This window comes from Euprymna scolopes, chromosome 15, assembly GCF_053919585.1.
Source record: "Euprymna scolopes isolate OS-2025 chromosome 15, ASM5391958v1, whole genome shotgun sequence".
Classification (NCBI taxonomy): domain Eukaryota; kingdom Metazoa; phylum Mollusca; class Cephalopoda; order Sepiida; family Sepiolidae; genus Euprymna; species Euprymna scolopes.
The window spans coordinates 88298814-88313427 of NC_136496.1; the positions used below are offsets into that span (position 1 = coordinate 88298814).

Consider the following 14614-nt stretch of genomic DNA (forward strand, 5'->3'; position numbering starts at 1 on the left):
AATTTATATATCCCAGCATAAATGTATTTATGTTTGCAAAAATATGTGCACATATTACATTTTTTTTTTTTTATATGGTTATCTAAAAAAGTTACCCCCCCCCAAAAAAAAAACTTTATTGCTAAATATTCAAGCATTTTAAAAGAATCATCAGGAAAAATATTGGAATGGTCCCGTTGCTAGTTTATGCTAATAATTTGGGTCAAGTTTAACAAACTAAAACACTAAAAAAATAACCATAAAATAATTTCCATTAATTTTTTTTTTTTTTTTGGTAGTAGTGCATATTACAAACTGAATTCTCATAAATGATTGATAGTGCTGAACTGGAAACTTACACAAACTACTGGAATAAGCCGAGCACTGGACAAGTTGATCAGCCAATCAGAAATGGAGACCAAATGCGATCATCTAATAAGAAGCCACATAATAAGCAGACAACTTTTGGAAGAAAAAAAAAATTCTAGTTATTTTAACTCATAAAGCAGCACACTGCAATGAATTTAACCAGGCTGGACAAGTTACTAAAGACACTGGAAGAAGTTGTACTGTCAAAAAACAAAACTAATTAAATCTGAAAGGAGGTGTAAGACATGTGTGGCTACAAATTGAGTCTCTCTTACTGAGGGTTTCGGTTGGAGGTACACAAATACGGGATGATAAAAGTGGAACTCCTTCAAACAAGTGTGAATGAAAATCATCAAAACCATAAAGAATCTACCCGTGAGCACACGACATAGCCACAAAAAAAGTAGGAAGAGAGAATGTGGGGTGGCCTCTGAACATACCATTGCCGACTGGAGGAACTTTCTGAGATATTTGTCGGGCTTAATTCCTTAGAAATTGGAGGCCTAAGATATATGGTGGAGTATTGAGTCTCTCTTTAACGGAAACATAACGTTGAGAGATCCCTCACACTGCTCTGGATCTTCGGTGGATATGACCCTGCTGAGAAGGAGGGTTTTTTGGTTACTGTATTAAACCACCACACTGAAACTCTTCTTCCTCTAATAAAAAAATACATTCTGCAAGGGACCAGGGTCATATCAAACTGTTGGAAAGCATACAGTCAAGTAGGAGAAGGATTTCACCACCTAATAGGTGAACCATAGCCTGTATTTAGTAGATCTTGATCATGTGGGGCAAAAAAAAAAAAAAAAAAAAAAAAATGAGGAACCAGATGAGAGTTTCTCTCAATAGCTACCTATTGGAGATTATGTGGAGATAAAACTTTGGAAATAATCCAATTATCCTCATCATAAACCACATAGAAAACTACCTGATTGGGGAGCTTTCTTCCATTTCCAGTAAGTCTTCTCAATCGTCTTCTGCGGTACAGTTACCTCCTAACAAAATAAAATAGGTTCCTTAACAATTCAATGTTGCTATTTATTAAAAAAATATAAACTTCTATTCTTAAAACTCTCTTGAAATAGAAAAAAAAAAATAAATAAATAATTAAGTTTAATTTTTTGCAAGAAAAGTTTCAAACTTCAAAAAAAATATCACAGTAAATTGTTTATCATTTAATTTCTTCAATAATTGTTATGTTTTCTAGTGTTTTTAAGATTGGATAAGCAGTTGCTCAGTATATTCCGACGGTTTATGTCAGGTGCTGGTTGAACCTGAGAAAACATTTACAGAAATCTGGTTTGTAATATACACCAATATCTATAATGTATTTTTTACATTTGCAAAAGTATATGCACATTAATTACACAAGTTTTTTTTTTATGGTAATTCAGACCCACCCAACTTTATAACTAAATATTCAGACATTTTAAAAGAATTGGAATCTGTAATTGAATTGGTAATTTAGAACAAAATCAGTAATTCTATCAGAATTTGGGGAAAAATATTGGAATTGTCCCGTTGCAAGTTGATACTAATAATTTGGGTCAAGTGTAACAAATCAAAACATTTTAAAAAAACAATCATAAAATAATTTCCATTAACTTTGTATCAAATCTAAAAAAAAAATTTAAATGGAAAGTATTTATGGTTATATCCATTCAATTCATGAAATGATAATGTATTACTTTTAAGCAGAATTTTCATATTAAAAGAATCTAATAAAACTGCTTTGTAAAGGATCCTCTGGTTAGTAGAGATGTCCTTCCTTATAGTTCTCTGAATATATTTACTGGTTTCTTTTCAACAACAAAACATTCTATTTCTACTAATCAGTGAACCTACAACAGTTGAAGGTCATTGACATTTAGAAGCATATATATATAATTTGGTTGACCCCATCCTTTCTTCTCTGCGCCCTCTCTCTCAATATGTGGTATTGCTAATCTCAACCTCTTCAATAAATACTAAATATGCATATGTCCTTCATAATCATCAGATTTATGCCATGCCTCCTTTGTTACCGCTCATTGGACTAGTTAAACTAGTGGTCTTTTTCAATTTGCTGTTCAGCTATCTGACCATACTAAAGTGGCACTCATCTCAGATGGGTTAAACCGGCTTCCTTCCAAGAAAATTACATAGGAATATCAAATTCATAAACAGTCCTTAGTTGCTTGTATATCCCCGTCAGGGGAGATTTCAACGTACTCCTACATTCAGTGCCTGGTATTTCCAGATGGTTACTCATCTGGTACTGACCAGGCTCAACATTGCTTAACTTTAGTCATCCAACGATCCTGTATATCGTATATCTTGCTATTCAAGTACTACATAATACTTCTTCCCATTCCAGTAACTTTACAAAATCTGCAAGTTTGTAGAACACTCTTTTTGCTCAGTTTTCCTACCATAGCCTTATTTTGTTTTATTTTTTTTTAAGACCAAGGTCAAGAGTTATCTCTTGTCTGTGTGAATCATGTTTGGTTCAGTTTAGCTTCTTACATCAAATGGTTTCATGCCTTGTCTGAAGCAACTTCTATAAACAGTACTTTTTTTTTTTTTTTAAATTTACACACAACAAAAAATAAGACTAGCTGAACTTGTTAAATTTCACATGAATTCAAAATATATTTTCCAAAACGTTGATACCCAAAAGTTTTGCTCACCCAGTCAACATCAGGTAGCCTTGCTGGTTGATGAAAAAATAAATAAACAGATGATTTTGATGTCAGTAAATAAACCCAAATATTCAACAGCAATCAAATTCTCATCTTGGACGTTATTCTTACAACTTTTTAGTTGATGCAGCCTTCGACTTCCTTCAGGCATGTCTTGTTGAAATGTCCAACTGCACTTTTTATGTTAAAGGAGAAGTTAACTCTCATTCCACCAGCTATGAACGGGCAGAACATATAGTACTAAGTAGAAATCAGTTTTAAGTGTGTCTTCTGGATATTGAATGGCAATATTAAGAATTATTTATGACTTAACCTGTTGTGGCTGACAGAATGAGAACAATCTACTTCTATAGATTAAATAAAGAGTTCAGTTTGAAATTCCATACAGATTTCCAGAGTTTGACAAGATGCACCTGAAGAAGGTGGGAGTTTATATCGGTTAAAATGTTGGGGAAAATAATATTAGAGATGAGAAAAGTAGTCTTACTACAAATTATCAATTACAATCCAATTAAAATCACCATAATGAACCATACAACTGAAGGCAGGAGAACAAAGACAAGAATTTGAATGCATCATAAATAATGACTAAAGCTATGACAAGAGATTATTCTTTACATTGTTTTGATTCTCGAGTATATATTCAATACAGTTAGACACAGTTATTCAATTTAGAACCACATTACTCTACATAAAAACAAGATATTACCTGATATATACTCGAGGATCAAAATAATGAAAAGAATATTCCCTTGTTATAATGACAATTTTTTTTCGTGGTGGTGGCAGGATCTACGAGCTTCACTCCTTTTTTTTTGACTTGTGCACAGCCTGTGAATTTACAAGTGTCACATTAAGATATGACATTTTATAAGATATTTCTGTTTTAATGATAATCTATTACGAATGAAAATTTGATATCTGTCTGATGCCGGAACTCTACTATTACTTCTATTAATGCACTATCTTTTAACACTCAATTTAGGGGAGGAGGTAATATTTGTTTTATTGTCATGAAGCGATCCTCCCAAGCATTACCTCATTCTTTGAGGGAGGGAATAGAACTTAAGCAAGAAATTGCTAATGAAAGACTGATTTTGACAAATTCAATTACTTACATTATATATATCAGCAAAAAAATATGTGGGTGGGGGGGGGTGGAAGCATATTATTAATAACAATAAAAAAAGCCTTGAATTTATTTGGGTAACTTTATGTAAAATTTTATTCACCCAAATAAAGCTTCAACTTCAGTCTCTCTCCTCATCCCTCTCCCAATCTCGTTCCTTCTATGATGGAAGAAAAAAAATTAAACATCTATTGAAAAAAAAATCTAATTATAAACCTAAATGCTGAAGTTATAAAGAGTAGGAGGGCTCAGATTATTTTCAAGTGAAATTTTTATCAAATATTTATTTTAACTGTTGCCAATATAAATAAAGACAGAACGAAAGCTATAGAATTAAGACTAAAAACAATATTTTTTAGAAATCAGATATTTTTTTGACCAATTAAAATTTTTTTTTTTTAATGGAAAGAAAAAGAAAATTATATCTAAATTAATAACAAACTGAGCCAACTTCCATTTCAGTTATTTTAATATAATCTGAATATGGAAAAAAAAAAAAAACATTTAAAAATTCTTTTTTATATAAATTGATACGCACCCATACCCCCAAAATTTGTGAAATGTAAAGTTGACAATGTCGGATATCTAGGGATCATTTTATTTTAATTTGGACCAGCAGGATAATTAAATTGTCAACACTTACACCCAATATTCTATTGCCAGTGTCCTCTGATAACAATTAACAAAAGCAACAGGTTTTGTATTTTTTTTTCTCTCCATATAAAATTAAACCAGTCTGGGAGACCTAGGAAGAAGAGAAGGAGTGATTTAATGTAAAGACAAAAATAAAAAAAATAAAAAAAAAAAAAAAAAAGAGAGAGAGAAAGAATGGAAAAAAAAAAGTGGGAGGTTGTGAGAGAGAGGGAGGGAGAGAGTAAGTAGGGTCAACAGAAACCTCCCCTTTTAATCTCTCTCTCTCTCCTCCTTTCTGTCCATCTTTGACAGGAGAAAAATTCACACAAGCAACAGGAACGATTTCTTCGCTTGAAATTCCAATTTCAGAGATTTTTTTTTTCTATTTTTTTTTTTTTAATCTGCCAAAAACGGGGAAGAAACAAACGGTATCAAGTGATGGCAAGTCCCTCTAAGAAATAATTTATTTACTGCCTTTTATCGCAACCAAAGTTTTAACCGTAAAGCATCGACCCCGTTTAGGTAGTAGCGAAAAAGTCGCTTGTCTCGCACAAAGCCAAGATTTTCATACAGTTTCAGCGCAGCTTTGTTCGTGATTTCTGTTTCTAACACCACCTAAAGGGAAAGAAGAAAAATATCAACAATTATAAAACAAAAAATGTATACAAGGTCAGTCTGAAAAGTAAACGAACTAAATGTGCTATGTGGGCTATGGAGAAAAGAGGAATAAGCACATTGTGTTATGAGATCTTGGGAAGATATTAGGAGAGTCAGCCTTAGTCCTCACATTCCATGAGGAATATTTCTGACAAAGAGGAAATAATTGTTGCTTATTGCATTGGAATCTACCCATCCACCATTTATTATAGTTTTTGACCTCCTGACATTAAGTGGCTTCATGCCTTGTCTGGAGTAATTTAAAAAAAATAAAATATAATCCTCCATAATTTTCTGAGCATGCACAGCAATACCAGTCGGAGAAAGACAACCTCGTTATTCGCTTAATCTGCCATGTCACTTTTTCCTTTATTTCAAATTGGGCCATCAAAAAGGGTCGTAATACTGGAGCCGAGGGTCATCCCAAAAGAATCCAGTGCATAGAAGCAAGACAGAAAGCTGCATATTATTTTTTAGGATTTTTAAGATAATAAATATGGATTATTCAAACTACTGTTCTCATCAAAAACTCGTGGAATTACAGAAACTTTTGGTAAAATTCAGTTCTAAAGGACATTCTTCTGGAAGCTAATGGTTCAATGCTCAGTGTGGACTAAGATACTTAGAATACAATTGTGAATTACTTGAGATTTCTACTCCACGTTAAAAAACGACCCTGGTGTCTAACTCTGTCCCGTGGGGAGGCATAGTAAATAGGTACTTGAGATTTCTACTCAGTTGTGGCTGATGGAACAAGAGCATGCTACTCCCGTGGATTAAATAAAGGGTCCTGTTTGAAATCCTGTGCATATTCCAGTATTAGAGAAGATACACTTGAAAAAGGTCAGAGGATACATTATCCGAAATGTTATGAAAATAAGATGAGAAGGGTCCGAATAATCCAAATAATACAGAAAACTACATTCATGGCATTTGGACTGGGATCAAAGTGTAGTATCTGAATTTGTACAAAAAATTAAATTTCAAGAGATATTTTAGCTAGGATTACTCCCTCCCTGAGTAAATGTGGTATTGTGGTGGTTGTAATGAATCTAGCCAAGAATATTCAAGACAAAGGTTAATTACTGCCTATTCACACTTTTGATGACAATGTGTAATTTGTAAATCTAATTTATAAAACTCACTATGTTTGTCTATCTGTCTGTTTCCATATTTTCAAACTATCTCTTCTGAAACTAAAAGTTGCAGAGTGGCGATAGGGGCCTCAAATGATTTGGATATTCTATTGATCGTTCTTTTATGGGTCTTTAGCCAGTTAAAATAGTTTTTAAGAGGTGAAAATTGAAAAAATTATTATTACACATTTTGTACATACATCTTAGTTTATTTTTAACCAGTTCATATGCGTGTTACGGTACAATGGTAATGTCACCAGTTTTGAATGCTACAGTTTCGATTCATCCTTTTTTTTTTTTTTTTTTTTTTTTTTTTAACTTTTGAAATCACAACTCTATAATAATATATATGAAATTTGGACAAATTAAAATATCATATTTAAGCGTATTTTATGATTGGGCAAAGCTGGGTGCCCCACCTCGTGATTTATATTTTTTTTATTTTTGCAAATAAATAATTCAAAGGATAGTATCTATCTGTTCTCCATTTGGTCAACAAGGATAAGACAATTTTCCAAGAGGCGCAAGGAAAGTTTAAATAAGAAATAAGATATTGACGATATGTTACTCTTGTTGTGCCCTCCCTCCCTCCCCCCGGCAATGCACTAACTTCCCGCTTTCATTTTAGAGTTAAATGTTGTTATTAAGTGGTTATTAAATACATGGCTGAATAAATTCAATCCAACCATGTACTTTACTGTGAGTTCAAAAGTTTTAGGGGATGCAAGATTTGAGGGAAATTTCTTGACAAGGTACAGACAAAAAATGCTGGGAACCACTGATGTAAACTACCTGTTTAAATTTTTGTTCTAATCCAAAGGTTCTTTTTTTAGAGAAGGTGTGTGTGTGTGTGTGGGGGGGGGTCGATTTTATTTATATTAAAAACTGACTGTGTCTAACTTTGCCCTTGCGGAAAGACAAGTAATAGGAACTCAGAAAGGCAAAACAACAATTTGTTGTTTAGAATAACTTCTTTTCAGACATTCTTTTTGTATAATAATCCTTTGGGGGGGGGGGTAACATTTTTGAATTGCCTTTTTATGTGGATACGGCATAAGTGTTGAATACTTAAAATATTTTCATCCCATTAAATATATTGAATAATACTCAAGAAATCTTTCAGTTATAAAAGATGTCCTTAGAAGATTCAAGTTTTACGATCGTTGAAGCTTAAGAGAAAAAAAGAGAAAAAATACTGAACTTCTGAGTCAGTTCACAATTGTTCCATTATGATACAACCGGCATGGTTACATGGTGTTGTCATGGACAATAGATTAGAAGAGTAAATAAATTGTTGACAAATTACTACATATAAAAACTGATTGTTGATAAAATTATCTTGAAAATAATTTCTTTCTTTTTTCCATTTAGAGCATTTTTTTTATAAGAAAAACAGGTTCTTGTCCAGAATTCTCCCTATATTACAAAACAAAAATAAAGAAAAACCTGTATGATGTACTCGTGACAAAACGAAAATATCATTCCAAAAATCATGTAAATTGATTATATAGTCTTATTTTTATAAAGAAAATCATTTTTAAGCAAATTAATTGGAATTCGTAGGCACTACAACAGAAATCAAGTACGAAATATTCTTGAGTTATCTACCTTTGTTTCTCCAGATATTTTGCAAAATAGCAGACACGTTTTGAATATTCATGAAATTTGATTTTCAGATTTAAAAATAAAACTATTTGATCAATTTACATAATTTTTGGAATATGATATTTTCATTTCATCACGTGTACGGACATCATACATATTTATCTTTTTCAATATGGAGAGAAATTCTGGGCAAGAACCAAAAAAAAAACATTTCAGTTTTATACATTAATGATAGAATCAAGTGAATCAAATAGTTTTTTTTTTTTTAGAAAATATTTTGAGATAAATAAAACAAAAGCAAGCTGAATTTTATGAAATAAGTTTAAATATATAAAGAGTGAGAAAAAAAAAATCTTTGATCTAGATATGATTTTCAATTCAACATTCTGTACTTTATCAAATAAATGCATATTCCATAAATTTGTTTTTTTATCAGATTGTATAACCTTGTTTCTCTGTTCAACTCACCTCATCGCAACCATCTGTTAACATGGCCCTGATGGCTTTCAGCACTAAATTGGAACCTGAGGAAAAGAGGAAAGGAAATGTATAAAAAGAGAAAGGGGAAAAATAGAGGGAGGAGAAGAAGAGAGAGTGGGGTAGCATTTAAATGGAAACAAAAGAACTCAACCGAACATTTAAGAGATTGGGTTATAAAGGTTAGAGCCGTTTTTTTTTTTTTTTTTTAAAGATTTTTTTTTTTAAAAGATTCTTCCATACAAAATACAAGTTCATCTATATGTAAATTAATTATACCCCCTTCCCCTGACGATTTAAATACATGTATTTAATTTATTTATTTTATGCATTTAGTACAGGGTGTTTTGTAGATTAAAATAAATCACAGAAAAATATTTTTATTATACAAGTATAGAATAGTCCACATACTGTCTTCACATCCCTCGGCTAACATCCACATCTGTGGTGACTTCAACGTCCATAACGTGGAATGGCTGACCCATTCAAATAAGACAGATGATGAGGGGAGGTTTTGTCATGATTTTGCCATTGCTTATAACCTCACTCAGATTGTTCGCGAACCCACACGTGTGCCCGATACACCCAATCAATATGCAAGCCTCTTAGACCTTTTTCTCTCAACTTCTCCTGAGCTATGTTCATGTACCGTTCATTCTCCTCTAGGATCCTCCGACCACTCCGTCGTATCAGTTAAGATAAAAACGAAATGTAAGAAGCCCCCAGACGTACCCCTCCACCGTACTGTATACCGATACTCTATGGCTGACTGGGATAGCTTCCGTACATTCATATCTGATTTACCTCTGCACTCCATGTTTAAAAAGGAAGTGTCCTCTATAGTATCAGATCTGACTGAATGGTTAATTGTAGGCATAGACCAATTCATACCATCTAAAAAATTCCAACAAAAACCTAACAGCTAGCCATGGTTCTCCCCAGAATGTGCTGCTGCTATCGCGCACAGAAATCACTTTTTCCATAGCTACCAACGTAATAGATGCACTGAGACTAAAGCTGCTGTCAGGACTGCCAGCAACCACTGTAAAAGAGTAATAAAAAATGCAAGAGAGCTATATGCCCAGTCTGTTAAATCCAAGGTAGCTGATCAGCGGCTTGGTTCCCACCAGTTTTGGCAAATAACAAATAGGATCCTGAACAGAAATGTGCATCCTATCCCAACCATTATCAATGGACCAGAGGTCATCTCGTCAGCGTCAGACAAGGCCAAACTATTTGCAAAGAACTTTGCAGCTAATTCTACCCTATGCGACGAAGACCATCAACTCCCCATATTTCCTCCTATAACACAGAACAAGCTAGGTAACATACAAATATCCGTGCATGAGGTCGCCAAGCTAATAAAAAAACCTAGATTCCAGTAAAGCAACTGGTCCTGATGGCATCCCAATTATAGTGTTAAAAAAGCTTCAACCAGAACTTGCTCCCATACTTACGAAACTATTTAAGCGCTGCCTTAAGGAAAAGTGCTTTCCGACCCCCTGGAAGACCTCATCAGTTTGCCCTGTATTTAAGAATTCAGGTGATAAGTCATCTCCCTCTCAGTACAGACCAATAAGTCTTCTCTGTGTTATGAGTAAGTTGCTGGAATCAATATTAAATAGAGAAATAGTCAACCACCTCAGCAGGAATAACCTTCTTAGTGACACACAATATGGTTTCCGCTCTGCAAGATCTACCGCAGATGTGCTGACGGTTATATCCCACAGGATTAGTGAATCTCTTGACAAAGGCTTCCTTTCTAGGGCAATTGCTCTTGACATATCAAAGGCCTTCGACAAGGTATGGCATAAGGGTCTACTTCACAAGATTTCCAGCTACGGTATAACTGAAATGTTTTCTCAATCATTAAATCATTTGTCTCCGATAGGCTCATAAGAGTAGTGGTAGATGGACAAAAATCGGAGGCCTGCAATATAAATGCTGGAGTCCCTCAGGGGTCAATCCTGGGCCCAACTCTCTTCCTGATCTACATCAATGACCTCCCTAAACACATACTTAAATCATTCGTTGACATCTATGCTGATGACACGACCATCTACGGCAACACATCAAAGGCTGTAAATGACGAAGTTCTCTCTGATTCTCTCTCCTCTGATCTCGAGCGCGTGGTTCAGTGGGGGAAGATGTGGCTAGTTACCTTTAATGCATCCAAAACCAAACTCCTATCCTTACATCATCAACGCTCTGATCTCCAGCTGGCATCAATTGTGATGGATGGCTCTCGTCTGGGTGAGGCCCCGTGTTTTGACAAGCTTCTGGGTTTGACCTTTACTCCTGATCTGAAATGGAACACGTACATCAAGTCTGTTGCCAAGGTCGCTGGAAAGATGGTGGGATCCTTCTACCGCTCCAGAAGATATCTCACTACTGATGCAATTCTCTATCTATATAAAAGCCAAGTACGGCCAAGGATGGAATACTGTTGCCATATCTGGGCAGGAGCTGCCAAAAACAGCCTATCATGCCTTGACAGAGTACAAAATAGACTTCGTGGTTTAGTGGGGGATGCCCTTTTCTCTACCCTGCAACCCCTCTCCCACAGAAGAGACGTTGCAAGTCTATCCTTGTTTTATCGTTATTTTCATGGCAGGTGCTCGTCTGAACTGCAATCCCTGGTCCCCCTTCGCCAATCTTTCACGAAAAACACCCGTCTAGCTGAATCCACTGTGAAAAATTTCCCCCACTCTATATCTGTGCCTAAATCAAAACGCGGATTCCATGAACAAAGCTTCTTTCTTAGAACTGCACGCCTGTGGAACTCTGTTCCGTCTGCCTGCTTCCCTCTGGACTACAACTTGGATGTCTTCAAGTCTAATGTTAACAAATTCTTAATGAACCGCCCCCTTAAGTAAACACTTCATCAAATCTCCACACTAACGTAATGTACTTGCAATAACCCTTATCCCTGAGTGGCTTCCGGGCCTTGATAAGTGGTGATCACCGTGTAAAAAAAAAAAAAAAAAGTATATGGTTTATTCCAAAGATTGATTTTTGGCAATCGTAATTTAAATAGCATTTTCACATACATGCCGTAATCTAGATCCAATTTCCACAACTCTGCACATTAAATAAGACTTTATTTTGGCAATAACGCATCGAATATTGTCTTCCAAGTGGTTTATTGTGTCTGGTTTATCAGTGTAGATATTGGACTTTACAGATCCTCAAAGGAAATAATCTAATGGGGTTAAAGCACATGAACGAGGTGACCAATTGACAGGCCATAATGTGAAATTATTCATTCATTCAATGTTTCTCTCAGTAAATTGATCCTATCGTGCACTGTGTGGCTCCATCCTGCTGAAATCACAGGATGGATTGCCAAAACAAGTTGAACTCAAAATAACCGATAGTTGCCAAATCTGTAATTAAAGAAAACAGAGTTATCAATTTAAAGTTTGCTTCCCTTAAAAAACACCCTATATTTAAAAAAAGCCATTTTCCTTTGATATACCATATTCGATCTTCTTCAATGATATTAATGCATAAGTAAATTCAACAGATTCTTTATTATCAATATCCAATGGGTGTCAAGTTGGGGTCAGAGATTTTGAAAAAAACTCACAAGAACAATGAAAGTCTGAATAGTGGAAGACTTTAAAATAAAGAGTTGAATATTTTGAAAGTCTAATTTCTAATTCCAAAAACGATTCTTTTGATTTTCTTTCTTTTTTCCTCACAAAAATTTATTTGGTTTGCACTAATGATAAAATCATAAATATTTACTTATATTAAACTACCAATAAAATCAAAATTTATAATCATAATAACGAATTTAAGTAAAATGACTCAGTAAAATAGCCAGAGTGGATAAATAGAAAAAAATAGGGAGTAAGCGATAAATATCAATGAAAATCTCAAAGTTTATTATAAATTTTTATACAACAAAAAACATCAATAAGTTTATCAAATTAAAAAAAAAAAATATATTTACATTTAAAATTAAACAAGGACTCTATGCTAAATGGGGTGGGAAAGAGAGCAAAAAATGAAATTTTACTTTAGAAATGGAATTGCTAATTGCATTGGAATCAAGAATTTAGAATAGAACTGTAATTGTGTCAGAATCAGGAAAATATTAGAATCATCCCATCACTAATATTTTTCATGCTGAAAAGTTATTTAAAACAAAAAACAAAAAAAAACAACGAAAAAAAAACAACAAATAATGACTTATTTTATTACTAACTCAGATTTGAGTGAACCCATCCTCCCAATAGAAAACTTATTTTTATCATGAACCCCAAATCTGAGTGCCCCCCACCCAGATTCGAAAGAAAAAAAAAAATGAACAGGATTTATCTCCTATAGAAAAAAAATTGGATAACTGCTTTAAAACTATTGAGTTGAAAAATTAGAAAAATTAAAATTAAAAAAAAAAAAAAAAAAAAAAAAAAAAAGAAAAGAAAAGTTAATCTTAGTAAAAAATATGCAAAAAGCTATGTAAAAGTAGTCAAACTTCAATAGTTTCATTTACCTGCGTTTGCATAAGCAACTTGATGTTCAAAATCTAAGCCTTATCATTTTTCAAAATTTGCCAATAATGGAAGTTACTCCCCACCCCCACCCTTTTAAAATTTTGCAATAGAAATAGAAAAATGTCGTAATGTATTCAATCCTAAAATTAAAGTTCAGTTTCTTGTCCATGAAAAGTGCATTAAAATTCAACTTTGGAGTTCTAACATCTTTTCTTACATGGATATCTGATATTTTTGAATTATTGTAGTAGATTTATATGCATTTACTGCAGATTACTTGAAAAATGTTAATTTCTGGACATTCTGATTTCTTGCACAAAAATACACTTATGGTAAATTTCATCGCTTAATCTTGTGTTTTAACAATAGTATAACATTTTTATTGAAAAAGTGTAAAAAATATGACGAAAATCATGTGGTCTAAATGAGGGAACAAATATCCAATCGTGCAAGGCACAAAAATAGTCATAATTTCTTTATTTTTAGTCAGATTAAAATTTTTTAAGACTCTTTCTCAGACCAAGCTCTTTCTCTTTATACCATTGAGATATTTAAAGTAATTTCAATTTTTTCATATGTATTATTAAAAGAAATAAATAAAATGCAGTTGATTGACAAAGCGACACAATTGAAACACCCGCAGAGTTTATCTGCAGATGAGAATACTCTTGTCAATAAAAAAAAACTATAAGGGATGAAGACAAAATCCTAGAAGGAGTATTTTTTTACAAATGAATGCATAGGTGTCCAAAAATGTTATATAAATTAGCCCAAATTGAGATCAGAGTCTATTGGCTAGTTATTACAAAAGGTCAACCTCAATCAATTCCCGTGCTTCTTCCAACCATCTCTCTCATTCTACTTGTTTCTCTGCAACCAAACAATAAAAAGATATATTTCTTATACATTAGCATTTGTCGTCAGTCTTTTAAACACAGCATTAATACATTAATTATTCTGCTTTTCTGCAGTTGGAAAATCTTACTCCTCCTTACCAATCTCGTTTTTTTTATGTCCGACATAAAACAGACATACCTATTTTCCGTCTTCTATATTCAGCATCTACTGCAAGCATTGCTATGTAACCTCGTCTTATAACTCGTTTGTGAATGTCCAGCTTGCATACAATGGCACCAACACATTTTCGACTGTCCATACACTGAAAGAAAAACAAAGAGGAAAGTTCAGGAATGTATCACAAAGTTTAATTCTTTAATAGTTTGCTTGAAAAAATAAAATAAAAAGTAAAAAACCTTTTTCCAACATATGAAAAACATCTCACCCACTTTTAATGAAAAAGGTTTTATAATATAAAGTTTCTCGATTATTTCATGTACTAATAACCCAAATAAAATAGTTGAGTCACCGTTTATTCCAATGTAATAAGTTTATATAAAAGAAAACATTTCTACAAATTGTCTAGTTGGTAAAAAAACAGTCAAC

The 14614-nt window shown here is 33.3% G+C and overlaps 1 protein-coding gene across 1 annotated transcript in view; it reads right to left on the minus strand.

Moving 5' to 3' along the window:
• Positions 1 to 4738: 4738 nt before the first annotated feature.
• The window catches only part of LOC145293964 (uncharacterized), a 77418-nt gene continuing 67542 nt past the window's right edge, over positions 4739 to 14614 (minus strand). Inside the window, exons 2-4 of the mRNA XM_080140839.1 lie at positions 14207 to 14330; positions 8661 to 8716; positions 4739 to 5409 (exon numbers count right to left, since the gene is read on the minus strand). Coding sequence (XP_079996965.1) covers positions 5272 to 5409; positions 8661 to 8716; positions 14207 to 14330 — 318 coding nt within the window. The 3' untranslated portion in view covers positions 4739 to 5271. The remainder of the gene's footprint in view (positions 5410 to 8660; positions 8717 to 14206; positions 14331 to 14614) is intronic.